Source organism: Eptatretus burgeri, chromosome 11 (assembly GCF_056783735.1).
Source record: "Eptatretus burgeri isolate ZD-2024b chromosome 11, Ebu_testis_v1, whole genome shotgun sequence".
Classification (NCBI taxonomy): Eukaryota; Metazoa; Chordata; class Myxini; order Myxiniformes; family Myxinidae; genus Eptatretus; species Eptatretus burgeri.
In genome coordinates, this window is record NC_140971.1 from 77,724,202 (window position 1) to 77,742,872 (window position 18,671).

An 18,671-nucleotide genomic window follows, 5' to 3' on the forward strand; every position below is an offset into this window, starting at 1 on the left:
CCTCACATTTATCCCAAGCTCATGCGCACTCTCAGCATATGGTAAATATAGGGTCAGAGACGTGATTCATCAATGCGTGTCCCGTTCCTCTGATAGGCGTTAAAGACCCTATGGTGTCCTTCGCGAAGAGCAGTGAGCTGTCTCCAGCACCATGGCAAAATTCCAAATGTCTGCTCCAATTACTACTGCGAAGACAATGGCAAACCACCCAGTATAACCTTTGCTCAGGAAGCTGCTTCAAGTACACCAACGCTCTGTGAAGAGTATGGTACATCAGAGTAGAGAGAGGGGGAGAGAGACAGGGTCAGCTATGTACATATGGTGGCAAAATAAATGAAAGCAGGGTGCTAAATGTTAACGTGCCTTGGGGTCCTGCTCCACTCAGTTGTGGTTAGGTGAATTCCAACGTCAAATTAGATTCGTTAAACATTCATTAAAAGTGGACACTTGAGCCAGTTGACTTGTTGCGTGGTGAGTATTAACAAAACATGTTAAACAGCCACTCTTAATGCAGGTGTGATGGTATGCACCACCAAAATTGTTTTTTTGATGTGGGGTTGAGTGTGCATGGTGATGCACAGGTCTACAACCAGTGGGAGTCCGCACCAAACCAATGTAAACTAGAGCGAAGTCGATGGCGCACCATCGCAACTCCCCATGTTTCCCACCAAAAGCAAAGTTTAAAGATGGAAAAAGTTCCACCAGGAACCGAGTTTTGACCTAATCTCAAATTTTGAATTAAAAGTTTTTTCCCTCCATTTTGATCCCTGTGACCTGAAGTTCCCACTCCCTGGGGCATGAACCCAGGGTCTCCCATTGTTGATTGCATAGAGAAAGATTCAGTATCTCTGCCACCGAAGGTGAAGGAGGTTATGTTTTCATCCCTCTCCTTCTGTTTGTTTGTGTGCAGGATATCTCAAAAAGTTGTGGACGGATTTGGATGAAATTTTGTGGAAAGTTAGGGTGTATGACAAGGACGAACTGATTAGATTTTGCTGAAGATCTGGATCCAGATCCGACGACTAGAATTTTTAAAGTGATTCGTCACCATTGAGAGAGAAGGCCAAAATTGATATATAGCACGATATCTCAAAAAGTTGCGCACGGATTCGGATGAAACTTGCTGGATAGGTTGGGTGTGTGGCCACGACGAATTGATTCAATTTTGGTGAAGATCCGAATCCAGATCTGGATATGATAATTATTTAATTTTTAAAGTGATTCTTCACCATTGAGAGATATGGCCAAAAACGATTATATAGCATGACATTTCAAAAATGTTTAGGGCCCGATATGTTCTCGTGGATCAGGTATTATGTGGCGGAGGTATGCGCTCTTCCACGTGCTCTTCTAGTTTTAAAATGTGCCAGGAAATTCATTTTTCGGTATTTGACCCTTTGACCACACCCCAGCGGGCACGGCCAAAATGACACAGCTCTTACACATTCTTGCAATGTGCTGATCATAACTACCAGGTTTGGCGAATATCTGCTCAACCGTTTAGGAGATAGCATGATGGACGGACAGCCAGACAGAGGGAGCCGATTACAAGTCCCCCCCCCGCCCCGTTTTTTTTTCAAAAAAGCATGGGGATGGTGGTCGTATGGCAGCTTAGCTGCCGGGGTAGCTATCATTTCTTGAAGCGTGACTATGTCGCTGATGCAGTGCCCCTCTATTAGTACACACACTGGAACTGGTACTCATTTCACTGACTTCGAAAGGATGACAGGCTGAGTCAATCCCCTGGTATATTAATTCGGCGGCCGACGGGGCTTGAACTCAGGACCCTAGGATCCCAAGCCGCCACCCTAACCACTGAGCCAATACCAGGCTCACATGGGGATAATAACAGTTGAGCCCAGGGTTCACATGGTGTGTGGGTGTGCGTGCGTGTTGTGTACATGCGGAGAAAGACCATATACAAAAGTCATATAGCTGACCTCAAGGCCATCTAGTTCAGTGCAATCCCTCGATCACATCAAATGACATGGTATTACTTTTTTATTAGAAAAATATATACAAGCTCAGAATGCACCGATCAAAATCTGTTTACAGATGTGCAAGTGCTGCAGTTTGCTGGCAAACCACCATACCGTAGCACACAATTCAGCATATACAGCAAATGGACCTCAAGTCAGAAAATAACGATTATTTCATCGCCCTCCTCCTCCCAAGAGAGCACAGCAAACCTCCTCACATCCAACCACACCCCGCGCTGTATCAATGTACGAAGACTCATGCCCGACTTGACTGCGATGCTGTTTGTGGTAGTTCGAAAATGGTCAGATAATATTAAATCGCAGGAATATTGCGACGTCGTATACAAGTCAACGCATATACTTCTTGGACATTTGAAAGCGATGCGATTGAACAAAATTCTTCAACACCAAGGTAAATTAGTAGGTCGGATGAGTTCACTCAAGGACAGTTAACGTCTACGCGGTATACGACGCACAAAAACAAATTCATAGAAACGGCTGAGGAATGAAAAGCAAGATAATTATTTTGCCGATCCAATACCATCAGTATCCATAAAGTACCCGATTATAGTCAAAATGAAATGTAAGTCAACGTACTATTCAATACAAGTTAGAGATCACAGGACAAAAGTGTAGTATACATACGACCTGCCAAAATAATACACTAACAATCAATAATATTGGATTGGTGCCTGCTTCTTGAACGAGAATGAGGAAGTGACGAGCGAGATGTCATAGCAGAGCAATCGACGTGTCGAACGTCGCAAACGGTTCAAACGCAGCGGTACAGCTAACCCACTGGTGTCGAAGCAAGACAGGACAACAAAGTCGGACAGGAATGTTCACAAAAAAAGTTTCGAAATGAAACCCTGACGGCCGGGACATTTTCGACAAGATCAGATGGCCGCATGATAAAGCTAAAATACGAATGCGTTTCAAATTGCTAACACTGTGTTCACAACGATACAAAATATTTACACAACAACCTTTTACCCCCCAAAATTCCAGAAGGCAATGACAGAAAATTCCAGTGTTTTAGCTTCTCAGCTGCCATGAGGAAAATCGTGAACGACTGTTGCAAAGATCATTACATTTTTTACAAAAAGGCCAACAACGACGTGTTCAGAAAGTTGTGCTTTGGAAGTGTAATTGGATGTAGTGCACAAGGCAGACGAGGGGATCAACTTCGATGATGTACATGTGCAACGTTATACAACAATTTGAGTGGAAGGGACGAGACCCAAATTCCAATTCTGATAGATCCCTAGGCCTAGTAGTGCAAGCATGAAATTGTACGACGGCAACAAAATGACGGTGAAAACAATACCATGCTGTACCAACATTGTAGATTTTCAAAAAAAAAAACTTCATCCTTGTGGACTGCATCACAATAACCACCAACACCACCACCACCACCACCATCACCATCCTCCCTGCCTATAGATGCTTGGTTCAATGAAGAAACATTCCAGGAGCTGTGACACACGTGACTTTTTGTCATGAAATGAAAACCCCAAATCAAATTATAACCTGTGAATGCGGGAGAGGCAGAGATAAACAAATAAATGAACCGCTTAAAATGAGAAGAAATGACTAAGAGGTCCACCATGCCATCTGGACAGGATTGGCACTTGCTTGAAGCAAAAGTTTTATTAATTTATATATTTTAAGTATGTAAAACCGTTTTAACGTTTCAACTCTTCACTTTTGGCCACCAATGATACCGCGTTGCACAAACAGCATTTTTAGCACATGACACACACAAACACCAAGGCTGAGAGGTTATCGTAATCCATTGTGTCATTGTGCAAGTCCACAAGCGGATCGACTTCAATGCAGATCATTCATTGTCAGATCGACCGTAACCTATAGATCTCGGCAAGGGTATGCATTGTCAAATGCTCCGTCTCGTCGTCGGTGTATTTCGAGAGCAAAGGGTCGGATTCATTTCGGATAACAACCATTCTGTTGGAGATGGAGAAGGTGATAAAATGAAGTCAAAGTGCACCTTCAAAAATAACAACAGAAAAACAAACAAAAATTTCTCATCGATCTCCGACAATGTACACGCTTGCTCCTTTCTTTCCTCCGCTACCGAAGGTTGAAGGAGATCGTTTTCACCCCTGTCTGTTTGTGAGCAGGATATCTCAAAAAAGTTATGGATGGAGTCAGACAAAACTTTATGGACAGGTAGAGTGTGTGACCAGGACAAATTGATTAGATTTTGGTTCAGGTTCGAATCCAGATCCAGTCTATCAGTGGGATACAAAACGTAAACTGTTCAGCCTGGTGGAGGTATGTCATCTACTGAGTTCTGCTCCAGTTACAACTGTTTTTTTTTATCAGATACAAAAAGATTTCTCTGCATACCAGTCACCTTTCTGAAAATTTGTTAATGGAAAATGATCACTCCGGTCAGAACCTTAAAGTCAATCAGAACTAACGACACCAAGGTAGTTAACGAGTAGCTATTTCATATCAAATTGCATGACACGTTTTATATGATTATTAAAGTTGACAAATTAAAATTAATAGTCCGAGAAAAAAAAGTATACGACGCCTCCCAACATTTCACATCCCCATCAACCCCTCGCGAAAAAAATACATTATTTTTTACAACAATTTAGCTGCATTCATATATTTTAACGCCGCTGTGCTCGGCCACACACTTTCCGAGCAACCCTTGTAGGAAGAATGATGCCATACAAATAAACAGCCAGTGACCTTCCAAGGGGTTTGATTCAATTACTCTTGAGGGCCGGTTACATATTACAGAAACAAAAACCTTAAACATTTGGCATGTGCCCCCCTCCATCCATCTATTGGGACCACACTCTGTGCAGAGCGTTGGTGCTGCCTAAGAAGTCTCCTTGGCTATTGGGCACAATCCTGGATGGGTTGCCACTCCGACACAGGATACCAGCATGCTGGCACTCATTTTGCCAACCTCACAAGGATGACAGGGCCGAGTCAACCCCACCTGGTACTAATTCAACAGCCAAGCAGGATTTGAACTCAGGATCCTCAGATCCCAAGCCCACCACCCTAACCATTAAGCCAACACCAGGCATGTGCCCCCCTCCCTTCTCTTTTAAAGCACCCCCTTCCCTCTTCTCCACTTGCTATTACATCTCTAGTCCTCTCAATTTCATCGAACCTCCCTTTTCTCCTCTATTATCATCTCATTGTTTCACATTCTCAATTTCCTCTGCCATCTTTCTTGTGTGCAAAACATGTGGGCGAGTCCCAATGGGGAGCAGAAAATCGTTTGACCGACGCAAAATGACTATAAAACCCCGGCAGTAGTTTAACTCACAGGTAAACACAATAGCAGATGTTAAACAAATGTTAGTGACAAATTAAACCATCATTGATCATTTCCCCATTTTACAACATAATGAGGCAATGAATGCATCACGTAACACGTGACAACACGTACTCCGCAACAAGTATGGGCACAACTCCGGCAGGTCAATGAATCATACAGCATCGAGTTTCTGCAAACGTCAAATTTGTGTCAGAATGTGGATCAAACGGTCGTAAGAAGCAAAGGAAAATGGTAAGTGGTAATTAAGAATGAAAAAAAAAAAAACAGAAGAAGTCATAAATGCTGTCTAATAACAATTGATTAATTATGGAAAAGAAGATACTCCTTTTTATGCAAATTAAAGAACCAGGGGGTCAACCAGAGTTCCCACATAACTAACAGCTTTCCATGAATAACAACCAGCTTTCCGCAATGGTTCAAAAACAACAAAAAAAACCAAAATGTTCCCGGCTCATCCGACATGAAGGTGGGAATAATCGGGCCCGTTAAGTGGGAACCGTCGGTTCCACTCGATTATTCCAAGAAACAGCCAAAATAATGCACAAATCCGTTCTGACACACACACACACACACACACACACACACACACACACACACACACACACACACACACACACACACACACACACACACACACACACTCCAACACAGGGGGGTAATCAGCTCAACTGTTCATCGACTTCATGAACATCGAAGACAGAGGCTGCATTGCATATTCACGTAAAGTAGTGCAGTAATCGTTTCCCGTTCAAATGATGGACAGACATCACGACAGCGTAGCGTTAAGTAACACCCGTGCCTGCGCAGAGGCCTTCTATTCAGGGTTGCAATGATCGAGTCACTGGAGGTTGAGCAATGACGTGTGATTCTCTATCATGGGCTTCATATTGATTGGGCTTACAATAGCTGAAGGCAAGAATAATAATTAAAAAGAATAGTCCCAGATGGGACAGATGCTCGTCTCCCGATTAAGGGCGGTCGTGGATGGAAGTGCGAGAAGTGATAAAATTGATTTTCAGTTGAATTCGATGGAAAATTAGGAGCCCACGCGGGCTGAAATGCCTGATCACATGGTTGTATTCATACAGTGAAACCGATGGAGGATGAGAAGGTCCTGAATTGATGAAAAACATTCCATTTGTTTTTGTCCACTGATGTTTTTGAATCATCACATCTCATCTCATTATCATCAGCATTTTCAAGTTCCAGAAGAAACTGCCAAGAAACATGGGAGTAGCAATAATTGTTTCAAAATTATAAACACTTGATTTTAAAATAATTGTGATACAACATGGGAGTTTGCCATGATAACTTTGTAACTGACTATCCATCCATCCATCCATTGGGACCATACTCTGTAAAGAGCATTGGTGCTGCTTAAGCAGTCTCCTTGGTTATTGGACACAATCCTGGACAGGTTGCCACTCCGACACAGGATACCAGCAAGCTGGCCCTCATGTTGCCAACCTCGGAAGGATGACAGGCTGAGTCAAATCCCACAGTGAGTAGAATTTTAACTCAGGATCCTAGAATCCCAAGCCCACCACGCTATCCATCAAGCCAACACCAGGCATGCAACTGACTACCTGTGGCCGAAACTTTTCACATCGTTTGATGGGATTCGATCCAGAGAAATGCAGCATGGAACGTGCCGATGGTGATCGTATTGTGCATCACATCCGAAGACCGAGTTGTTTCCGAGCTGATGTGCCTGGCGATGTTGGAATATTGGCGAGTTCAAAATCGGAGAAGGCAGGCTTCTTCCATATTTGGTTCACGAGCCAGTAAGTGACCACTATATTCGTTATGGGTGTGTGTCTGTCTGTCCTGAGCATCGCTCCGTGGGTTTTGATCCGATCCTGATAAAATTTGGGTGGGAGGTTTATATCATGATCTAGTTGTGTTTTCCTGAGAATGGGCATGCTGCGCCCATTATGGGCGGAGCCACGCCCAAAAAACGTGTTTTTAGGGGGTAGCCGATTTCAAGTTACATCTTCTCCGAGGGGGTTTGTCGAATCTGGCAGGGGTTTCGGTATTTGGTTAGTGCAATGACACCTGCATAGCCCCACGGAGCTCGATTTTTCATTTTCGTCCCAAGGTCACGAACTTAGAAAATGTCAAAAAAAATCAATAAATTGGGTATTGAGTTCCTCGGGTTTTCAACTGTTTCGAATGAAAGTTGGTATGCAAGTAGTGCTCATCGAGTACTACAAGTACCATCATTTACGTTTTTCCCGATTCCCGCCAGTTTGCCCGTGGCGTCCCCTCGAAGGTCAAAAAATAAAAAAGGCGAACCGTGTACATTGCTCATGAACCATCGCAGTCTCCAGACTTGTCGTTGATTGCAGTGTCTCAAGTCATCATCAAATACATACAATGAATCATGTACCAATGTATTAATCCAGTCTTTTGATATGATCTGTTATCGATAATCGAATATAAATATGGAGAAGATGAGATACTTGAGCGAGTCGAAAACTGCTTGTTAGCTCGTTACCATTGTACGTGATATTCATGTGATTGCATTTTAAGTTAGTTATCTCACCACCTGGATGGAAATTGAAAAAAATGGCTCCATCAGTTTTTGTGTATCCATGTCATGAATCATCACGCCTTGTTTAGAAAATAAAAAATAAAAATATATTGTTAACGGACCCACTGACTGACTAAAGGACATCGTTGTGGTTTTCAGAGCTCGTAAACTCCGTTGTTGACGATCTAATGACAAGAGTGTGGATACTCGTGAGCGGACTTTTTTAAAAAACAGGAAAACTTGCTTTTCAAAGGACAAGGTTTCTTCGAGTGAACAGTGAATGGATGAAAATTACGAGGAATAACCTTGGTAAAGACGAGTGGACAAACTTGCGTCGGCAAAGAAGCCAACAATGGATTTTCCCAAACAGGTGCTGAGAATGGGAAAGTTTACGGTCATGGGTAACGAGGTGAGGATGACGTTTCGGACATTTCCCTTCATCAGAGCAAACGAGTGAAGTGCAGGATCAAGGGAGGATCACGGTCAAGGGGAGGGCCGATATGTCAAGGGAAATGGTGAGACGTCAAGGGAAGGGTAAAGACACTCAGGGTCAGGTGGTACGAGGAGCCGAATACACAAGATCTAATGAGGGGGTGAAACGTCAGGAGTCACAAGGAGATTTTTTCAATATGAAAAGGAATATGGGAAAGAAAGACCTCTAATATTCCACACAAAGACGACAGGTTTCTTTCTTCTTCTTCTTTTACATCTTAATGCCCTTTCTCATATTTCTTTTTTCATTAATGTTTCATTAATAATTCACTTTCTTAGTTTGTTTACTATCCACTTCCTGTTTCCCCTGCATTCATTTCGCTCGCAGAATATCCGCCATACGGACGATCTTGTTCCAAGCGTACAGCACGTTCTTCTGACACATCCCTTTATTTGCCTCGATCACTGCCGAAAATAAAAATAAAAAAAACTCGGGTTACGTACAAGAAGCTAAATCATGCGAACCGCTTATGTGCATATACATAATACATCGTGGTTATATATCTCAGATAATTCAAATTGCACTGGACCATAGGCTGACACCGGAGGCCTGAAGCTTATACGTTACTGTTGCCTTCACAAGGCCCATGATTCCTCTCGACTCAAACCTTTCAATATTTGATGATGCTTTGAACAGTTGTTTTGGTTGTTTTACAATGAACGGGAAACTTATAGGGAAGGCATGGCAAATGTGAAGATGACACTTTGAAGATGTTTTATGCTGACCAAAATGGTGGACATATGATTTTTTTTTTTCAGGTTGCAGTTGTGGTTAGATTCAGGCCAGCTGCCCAACCAATGGGTATAGAGCAGACATACATGTAAACACCTGCTCCATGATATATAGATGGTGCAAACTCCCTGTGACCCTTGACGCTTCACTCCCACCCTGGATCTAGTGTCGCTGATCTGTGACGTCACCCCTCCCTTGCCAATATTGTGCCACCTGACCCTTGATGTCTCATCCCCTCCAGTTGACCTCAGCCATTTGTTCAACTCATTTCTACCTTCATCTATAAAATCCTTCTTTGACCTGCAGTATTTTACTCCGATGAACGGAAAAGACCGAAGCGCCGGCCTCACCTTGTTCCCGTTTCCCACGACAGAAACTTGCGCTCCCTCTCAATTCCTGCTTGGTGGAAATCAATCGCTATGGATAAAAATTAGTTGCATCATTATGACCCAAGGTCAAAACACCCAAGTTCAGAGTAGGAACGGGTCAAAGCTCCAACTCATGAAAACAACTTATAACTCCATGAACAGACCGTGGTACTTCCAATAATTATTATCAGCTCCCAGAAAATGTGTTAAAACTTATTCTCCACATCAAGCAAAAATGCAAGGCCTTCCTCGCAGTTCCAACACATTTACTTATCCATCCTTAAACTTTTGCACACTGCTGCTGAGCAGATCACCTAATCAGAAGATGGAGATGCCTTTTTCGGTTTTAAACATAATACACCACAAGAAGAGTCTCTCTCGCCTAGACGTTGATGATGATTAAAACAACAACAACAAAAAATCAAGCAGGAGAATCACCGCCCTTATGCAATGGCGGTAACAAACACCTCATGAGTCAGCAAGCAACTCCATTATTCATTAATGTTTTTGAAACAAAAATTAGATTTTCGATTTTCTTGGCTATTTGTAAGGATGTACAAGTATTAAGGCAGTCACGGTTTGTGCAGGCACATTGCAGAAACTATTTCGCAAAGTATGTCCATGAAAAAAAATTATATTTGGTCAGTGATCTTATTGTTCTGGCTTCTTGCACTTATTTTTCTGGTGAAGGTAGAGATACTGCCAGATTTATTACACAATGCTGAAGTCTTTCATGACAGATCCTTACATGGACTTTGCAAAGCAAAAACGTCCACATGGTCACAACGACTGATCCACAAAACACGTCTTGGGACATCGTCGTGATTTGAAGGAAACAAAGATGCACTGGGTTCCCAGAGGCTCAACGGTGTAAGGGAAGAGATTCCACACAGTGACAATGGCCCAAGGAAGAGTTGGTCTGAACCTCCAAAATGTGCAAAATAAGAAACGCCATCAATAATCACCACCGATGAAATCCCGATAATGACCAGAAGACACCCGAAGCCAGTTAGTGGACATCCTCCACTCGGGTATGAAGCACATCATTGTCTCCAGTATAGTGTGCTTCTTTTCATCCACAGGGTACTCCATGACTCCGAACGGGAAGGAGTGAGGCAATGGGGACCGTGCAAGTATTCTCTTCCATGTTCACCTCCGAGTTATACGATTCGGGGAAAGTGCAGGGGTCAATTGTCGGATGCAACACGGAGAACAAGAGGCCTACCGTAAGTAACACGGTCTTGCACTCCGACTGGTTAAAAACAACTCGTCAACAGGGACTTGTGAGAAGTTGTGAACATTGGTTTTGTGGTGATGAGAGGGGAGGCCAGCTACCCCAAGAGCAGGTTAAAAACTGCTTGGCACAGATGAAAAAAAAATGCAAACAGATCGATAGAGAATGGTGGATGACAATTGGTGCAAATATTCAAAGACAAACAAAGAAAAATGGAGAGTAATCTATTGCCAAATGTCCCTGTTGAGCGATACCCTGCAGATTGAAAGAATACAAATGGTCGACGAACATGGCCCGTCATCACCAGTGCAAGGAGGTTGCCCCGGCGAATGCCATTGGGGATTCAGGCGTAGGCACATATCCAGAAGCCATGAGGCGAATGCGAGCCTGGTCGACGACATCAAGCAGGCTCTTGGCATCCATGGCGAGGGCGTGAGCGGCTGTCAACATCTGCTTCTTGTATTCTTTCTGGAGGGTGGTCATCGCATTCTGCTGGCTCAGCTTCATCTTGTTGATGAGCTCAGCTAGGTCGGAGTTCAGAACTTTTTGTGCCATCTCCACCTAGTGTTCGAGGACAAATAATGATGAGTATAAATCTCGTAAATATTAAACACACCCTTTGCCTTTTTCTTCAGATCTCTTCTTGAAACTAGTTCATAAGTTCCGCCGGTGTACAAATCATTGCCAATGAGATTCATTTACACGAGCCATTAAATGGCAATGGCCCACACGCCTTGACGGCTGACGATGCGGAACATTGTGAGCTTCCTTACAAAGCAAGCCTACCTCTCGGCGACAAGACTTGGGAAGCGAGGAGATCGTTTCGTCCACGCTGGCTAGTAGCGTGCGCAGAGACAGCCCGACATCCTGTCCCCAGCCAGGACCAGGGCAAAGGAGAAGAGAACAGGGGAACATTACTGGAGGTTGGGATTGGGATTCATAAAATAGAACATAAAAGTAACGGGATCTCTCACCTTGACCATGGCCACATACTGATCAGGTACTGCAGCCTGGACCTTAGCAGACATCTCAAGGACAGCCTTTACAAGTAATGTCACATTGTCGTAAACATGGTCGTTGGTGCGATCTAGCTCTGCTGTCGGCAGAGGTTGGATTTCAGTGGGCACAACCTGCAATTGCACATTACAACATTAACAAAAGCCCTCGTCACCAAAGTTTTGCAAACTATCTTTGCTTTTTTGAAACAAACGCTCGAGCCAAGTCACCTTTGGCCCTCCGTTTTGTGCCTCTTGAAGGGTTGTTCTAATTCCGATACCAGGGAGCACGCCAGGGCGCGGAGGTTTCCGAGGAGGAGCAGGAAGCTCTGGAAGGGCCGGCAGAAAGTGGTGGTGGAAGAGTGTTCAGATTAAGAAAATGATTTAGCCACAAAGTCCAAAATATATACCATATTTATCTATACTAGGACCACACAAACACATGCACTATAACAAGAGGGTCAAAAAAAAAAACTTTACTGCTTTTATGAACGATAGACAGACCGTGGCCACATGCACTTGCGCACACAATTACCCTAAGCAATTTAAATCACAAGTCACAGCAATTACACGGTAGTTTATCACGTCCTAAGTTCTTGTGTGGCATCATTCAACAAGCCATTCGGCCACGGCTCGGTTTCCAAGTGGTTAGGCCAAACCTTCCACGAGAAACAGCGAACTCAAATCAATGTGCATCAGCCAAACATGACAAGCATGTGCAGTCGATTCTTTGAGATGAATATTGCTGAGCAAAAATAATTTTTCAAAATTATTATTTATATTTGCTTTAATTTTTAAGAAATTCATCTCAAAGGCTTTGTGTTTGTGCGACTCTACTACATGGCAGTAAATGCTCTCATCATGTGGCCACTTTTACGCATGACGTAGCGCAATCGCAAACATGCACAGTCGCACACGCACACACACCTCAAAGAAGAAATTTGTAATAGTTTTAAAAGTATTAAATCTCACCAGCTTTTTCAATTGGTTGGTACAATGGTTGGCTGTGGTTCTGAGGAACACAGAACAATGTCATGGAAAAGCTGCACAGGGTATTGGAACAAGTAGTGTATGCTGTGCCAACAGCTGCTTTTTGGTGAAAAGCCATAACAGTTTACAAAGTGGATTTGAGGTCCAACACGAACATGTCTTGTGGTATCAAGTAAGGTTTTAGCAGGAAGACAATGAATATACAGAGTAACAAGGAAGTTCTCTGAGGCAGAAGCGATCAAGAAAAAAAAGCCAAAACCCCCCCCCCAAAAGGAACGGAAGGAAAGACCGCAAATTTCTTATGAAACTTACGGTGGAAAAAATCCCATCTGTTGCACCATCATCGCTCCTAATGGACCGGGGCTCAGGTTTCTGCCACAGTAACAACAGACAAAGCGAGTGCATGACACGGTTTATACTTGTTTAGCAATTTAATGCCAATTAATTTGACCCACTGGTCTGTCACTCGTTTGTCTGCTTCCCACAACCACCCTCAGATGGTACTAGCAATACTATGTAATTTAGCTCTTCCATGAGTCTGGACGTCTGCATAAAAAAAAAATTAATCACAAAAAGAAACACTCGTGGAGAAACCAAAAAAAAATGTTCAATGTAACGTGAAAAATAAAGAGAAATAAAAGCAAAGAGGCAATTGTATCATCATATCCAAAACAGCCTAATGTTAAATGGGCTTTGGGTAAGTGGCACTTGCACACACCATCAATAGCTCTTTTTGCTCCAGCCACTTCTCATCAGCAACCATATCCTGCTGTTGCTGCTGCATCCGTTGTTCCATGAGCAACAGGGTCTGAGTACAGCCGTCCATAGCCTGCACGGCACAACAGGTAGGCTGCCATTTAAGCCAATTTCAGAGAGGTACCATTTTTTCTGCAGATACTCTTATTCTTCATCCTAATATCACTCCTCAATGTCTAACCGTTGCATCTCCCCTTCACGTGCATTGTTCCAACCGTTTATCCCCCATAAACCACAATGACAGAACGCAGTACCATTATCATAACACAGTTTTACCCAAAAGAGCAAGCAGCATGAAGGTAAATAATAATTCAATAGAAAGGGGAAAAGGAATAAAGTGTTTTAGTTAACCTATTATGTCTGTTCTTTAAAGCAAAACACTAAAATGTCGTAATCAATTGATCATACCTCTCCCACGGACAGTGATATCGAGTCTGTGTGGGGCGGTACCCAAGGTCCAGCTCCAGGACCTGCACCATGGTGCATCGCAGAGTGCTGCCCGGGCAGAAGAATTACCTGCGGATAAATAAATAAATAAACAACAATCATAAATCTATACAAATGACCTCTCCAATGCTCTGAAAAACGCTCTTCCTTTTTGCCGATGACCCCAAATCGTCTTGTGCAGTACTCACATCCCTTTGCTGGGCAAACAGCAGCTGCATCCATTTCTCTGTCTGAAGATTATTAAACAGTGATCCGATAAATCAAACATGTTCTTCAATCCTGTAAAATCTCAGTCTCACCCTATCGCTCCAGAGTCCAGACTGATTGTCAAACGAACCCACCAATCTATTTCCTTGGTCATCCACTGGAAGAGGTTCAGTTTCTTAAATATTGAACTCATCAGCCTCACCATTATCCATGACATTTCCTGCACCAACAACACAGCAAAGCTGGCCCCCATAGCCAGCCACAGACTGTGCATTCTCAATCGATCCAAGGCTTTCTATGGGAAATCAGTCCGACTCAGTCTACAAAGCCTTTGTTTGTAGCTCAGTAGAGTAAGGCTCTCCGCTATGGGCTGGTGTCCCAGCACCACATCCATCTCTCCTGGATCCTGTGGAATGGAAAGCTCTCAAAATTATTGGAATCTCACTTGATGAGGCCGATGCCTGTTGCTCTCACATTGCAGGCAGGTCAGTGGTCAGTGGTCAGTGGTCTGTGTGTCTCTCTCTCTCTCTCTCTCTCTCTCTCTCTCTCTCTCTCTCTCTCTCTCTCTCTCTCTCTCTCTCTCTCTCTCTCTCTCTCTCTCTCTCTCTCTCTCTCTCTCTTTCCGCCTATTTTCCGATATTGCTCCCTCTGCTCTCTTTCTTCCGACCCTCCCTATCTACTCCAGGATGCAGGAGCTCTTCCAGGAAACCCCTCCTGGTTAAACTTCCAACATCCAGGCAGGCTGCACACCTCAACTCCTTTATTACTTGCTTCTCCCATCGATGGAACCAATTTCCAGAAGTTGTTCTGTTTCACTCTTTCTTCCATGGCTTCAAGAAAGCAGTGCATCGCAATCTCTTGACCCATACCATGACCTTTATTTCCCCATTAACCATTCCCAACCCAACTATCTTACTTGCTGGTTTCAGCATTTCTTCCCCTCCTTACTTTCCTCTATTCCTGTTGGTTCATTCCCTTGACATTTTGTCCCACTGTCAGTTCTACCTTGCTCTTCCATGAGCTTCACTCCTGTTAAAAACAAACAAACCTCAAATGGCACGATTGGGTATTGGCTGCCTAGATTGGGAAGCAAAGTGTGGTGGTATCGTCATACAAGCCAATCGGAGAACTAATTTACACATTTCCAGAGAAATCGATGATGTTGACAGTGATCCAACAAGTTCTCTCTTTGAGTCGGTCTATCAACTCAACCCCTTGACGAAACGAAACGATCAGACAGGAGTGGCGTCATATTGAGCTGGTTAAAATCTCCAAATTGAACAAAATCAGCAGCGCAATGCCTCGTCAATAAAAGGTCGATTGCAGACAGGATGTGCTCTGTCAATTGCACTTCCATTTCGTTATCAGATTGTGGGTAGTAAACAATTGCACAGAATATGCATAAATCCATCTTTGCAGGCGTGTGGGACGAAGCTTGATCCACACTCCGACAAAATTGGTGGGAACAGTTACTGCGTTGGGTTGAGGTGGGTTTAAATGCTTTACGTAAACTGCTATCCCCTTCCTCCAATTTCGTTAACTCCAGACTTGCCAAACATTGCCTAGCAGATATGGCAATGAGATTGAGGGGTTGGGGGGCGGCAAGTCGTGCTTAAACCACATCTTGGTGATAGGACAGACATCAATACCACGGTCAAGGATAACAATTGAGAGCTCATCAAACTTGTAAGCAGAATGAGTATTGCACAAGAGAAATAGAGTAAGATTCGTAATGAAGGTTGGTTTTGAAAACTTGGTGAATTTGATGTCCGTGCATTGCTGACTGTTCTCCACCAAGAGAGTATAATTGTTGGTATGACATAGCCATTAGACCTATGCTTGGCCTTCCATATTCCAGCTCAAAGCTCCCTGTGAGTTGGAGCTTTACATTGCAAATCAAACTCTTTACTCAAGTCCAAAGTAGCTTGAGAGATAATAAAGTTTGAAACAGATGAACCAACATTCATCAATCGATTTTGATCACGAGTTAGGGTGATGAGGTGTAGATAATCATGACTAGAATTTACATACATTAACGAGTATTCAGTTGATAGAAGAACAAAAGGCATATCCATAGGGGGGTCAAAATTAAGCAATGGGAGGAAACGACCAAAATGGCCGAGACATTGTAATTTTAAACAATTTATTTTTCGGAAGATTCAAGGGATTAAAGCCACTTTTTATAATCGAAGGCACCAATGTATTTTTCAAACTAGGTCGATTAACCAAGATCAGTACACTTCTGCATTGTGCTATATGGTGGAACTGTTAACATGCATCAAGGAATCTCCTATCAAATTGGGGATCAGCAGTGACATGGGACAAATTTCAATCGCCGATATAACGTCGAACGAAGAAGGCCATGGGTTTCACAAGAACATAAATGGTCTGTTGAAAAAATGGTGAAATTCAGCACAGAGCTTGCCACAGAAAGAAAGTCAAGGATGTCTTGCAGAGAGCTACCCAGGTGGAAGACTCTGAGCTTCTTAATTACAGTAGAAAACAGCAAATCGGTGGAACCAAAATAAAGCAAATAATTTTCAAGAGGGTGTTCTAAATCAAGGTAAACTAGAACAGCACTGGGTAGAGCGCATACCTCTGTCAGGCTGATCAGTTTACGTTTTGCATCCCACCGATAGGCCAATCTGCATCCGGGAACCACACCTTAACCAAAATCTAATCAGCTTGTTCTTGAAACCTGCCGAAGTCATCCACCAAGTTTTATCTGAATCCATGTACATGTTTTTGAAATATCATGCTATAAATCGTTTTTGGCTCCATTTTTCAATGGTGAAGATTAATATATAACTAGAAGGGCACTCGGTAGAGCGCATACCACCGCCAGGCTGATTAGTTTATGTTTTGTATCCCACTGATAGGCCAGATCTGGAATCGGACGTGAACTAAAATGTAATCAGCTTGTTCTCTTCACCTAACCAACTGATCCACCAAGTTTTGTCCAAACCCTTCCATAACTTTTTGAGATATAATGCTATATATCCTTTTAGCCCAATAACTCAATGGTGAAAAATCACTTTTAAAATTATTGGATCTGAATCTTCACCAAAATGGAATCAATTTGTCCGAGTCACACACCCAACCTGTCTACCAAGTTTAGTCTGAATCCGTCCATTACCTTTTGAGATATCCTGCTAGCAGAAAAAAAAAAAACCAGACACGGGTGAAAACATAACCTCCGTCCACCTTTGGTGGAGGAGGTTATCAGGCAAGCAAAGGCCATGTAAATCTTTAGAAACATGAAGAAGGTGCCACGTAGTTAAATATATACCAGCAGGCAAACCCCACTCATCTACAGCACATCCTGTCATTGTTTGAAGGTTCTTTTCTTCGTCTTCCGTATGGCGATTGTTGATGCTAAACTGAGATGCTCAAAGTAGAATGACTATCACAGAGCCCACCTGCAAATGACTTTTGCACTAAAGTTAATTAAAAAACAAAAATTTAATTCATTCAAATTACTCTAGCATGCACACCTGTATAAATCATAGAAAAAGCCAAAGTAAATGAAAGGAAATAGCACTCTCTCATAACAATAAGAAAAAGAAAAAAAAATTGACGGTCGCATCCTCCCCTTCCCACTTCCTCCATCACTGCCCCCCAAGTACCCATCCAAACCATAGAGCATGCGATCACAGCAACGACAGAGCTTAAATAGGCCTATAAGGTCTGTGGGGAATGCTGCTATTTCAGCAGCAATGTAAAAATGTTCACTACTGTTAGCAGCAGGGCAGAAGAAAACCACAAGATAAGATTTTTGCTGCTCAATGACGCCGAAGAAAAATAAAACACACATCAGCAATCTTACCATAATGGAGCAAACGATGATGTGCCGCTAGTACCGTATTTTCACGCAAATAACCCGAGGGATTTACGTTAAATTAGTTCCAAATTAGCGCACTTGCTCTATGTACGCACTTAGTACACATGGTCAGACCATCACCTGGTAGTGATTTGGATGTGGAGACATGGGACTGCCATGAGGTACGTCCACAATCCTAGTGCCTGGATAGGCAGGCCGACTTGGCTGCAACAAAAAGAGATTAACAAAGAAGAGTTCAAAACCACCACAAAATACAGACACCTAAAAGAGCAAAATATATGGACAGCATGTGATACGGGTGGGGGCTTCCTCACCTTTGGCGGCGCTTCATCAATTGTCTGGGAACTCCACGGGCCACTGATCATCCTCCGGTGGTCCCTCTTCTGTCGGTCCTCCTGTTGGCTTTTCTCATCCTCGTAGATATCACTGCAACAAAGTCAACGTCTCTAAATTGTGGTGCACAAGACCCCAATGCAGTAGAAGTACGTTACAGTAAATTTCACTTTGGAATTCATTGGCGAGCTAACTGGAAAGCAAAAAAAATATGCAGCACCAATGGGAAGGCCACCAAGCAGACACATCAAGCAACAAAATTCCTGTTAAGATGTTTTTCAGTTTCGCTTTGAAATCATAAAATCCAGCCTCCTGTTTTCTCTTCCAAGTTTCCTGCAGCTCAATACTGATGGGCCCCGCTATTCGCGGAGGATATGTTCCTGGAAAATGTCGCGAATAGCTAATCCGCGAATAGCGGGGCATTGTTTGAATGGA

General features: G+C 43.1%; 1 protein-coding gene across 5 annotated transcripts in view; it reads right to left on the bottom strand.

The window, feature by feature from the left end:
* Positions 1–1,983: 1,983 nt before the first annotated feature.
* The window catches only part of LOC147017435 (focal adhesion kinase 1-like), a 118,864-nt gene continuing 102,176 nt past the window's right edge, over positions 1,984–18,671 (bottom strand). For 4 of the 5 annotated variants that reach the window (XM_085847095.1, XM_085847094.1, XM_085847092.1 and 1 more), the window contains 10 exons: positions 18,218–18,329; positions 18,024–18,107; positions 13,817–13,924; positions 13,371–13,481; positions 12,965–13,024; positions 12,635–12,674; positions 11,894–11,991; positions 11,642–11,797; positions 11,454–11,534; positions 1,984–11,228 (listed from right to left, as the gene is read on the bottom strand). In XM_085847095.1, coding sequence (XP_085703221.1) covers positions 10,968–11,228; positions 11,454–11,534; positions 11,642–11,797; positions 11,894–11,991; positions 12,635–12,674; positions 12,965–13,024; positions 13,371–13,481; positions 13,817–13,924; positions 18,024–18,107; positions 18,218–18,329 — 1,111 coding nt within the window. In that variant the 3' untranslated portion in view covers positions 1,984–10,967. The remainder of the gene's footprint in view (positions 11,229–11,453; positions 11,535–11,641; positions 11,798–11,893; positions 11,992–12,634; positions 12,675–12,964; positions 13,025–13,370; positions 13,482–13,816; positions 13,925–18,023; positions 18,108–18,217; positions 18,330–18,671) is intronic. The other variant, XM_085847093.1, reaches the window with a different exon arrangement.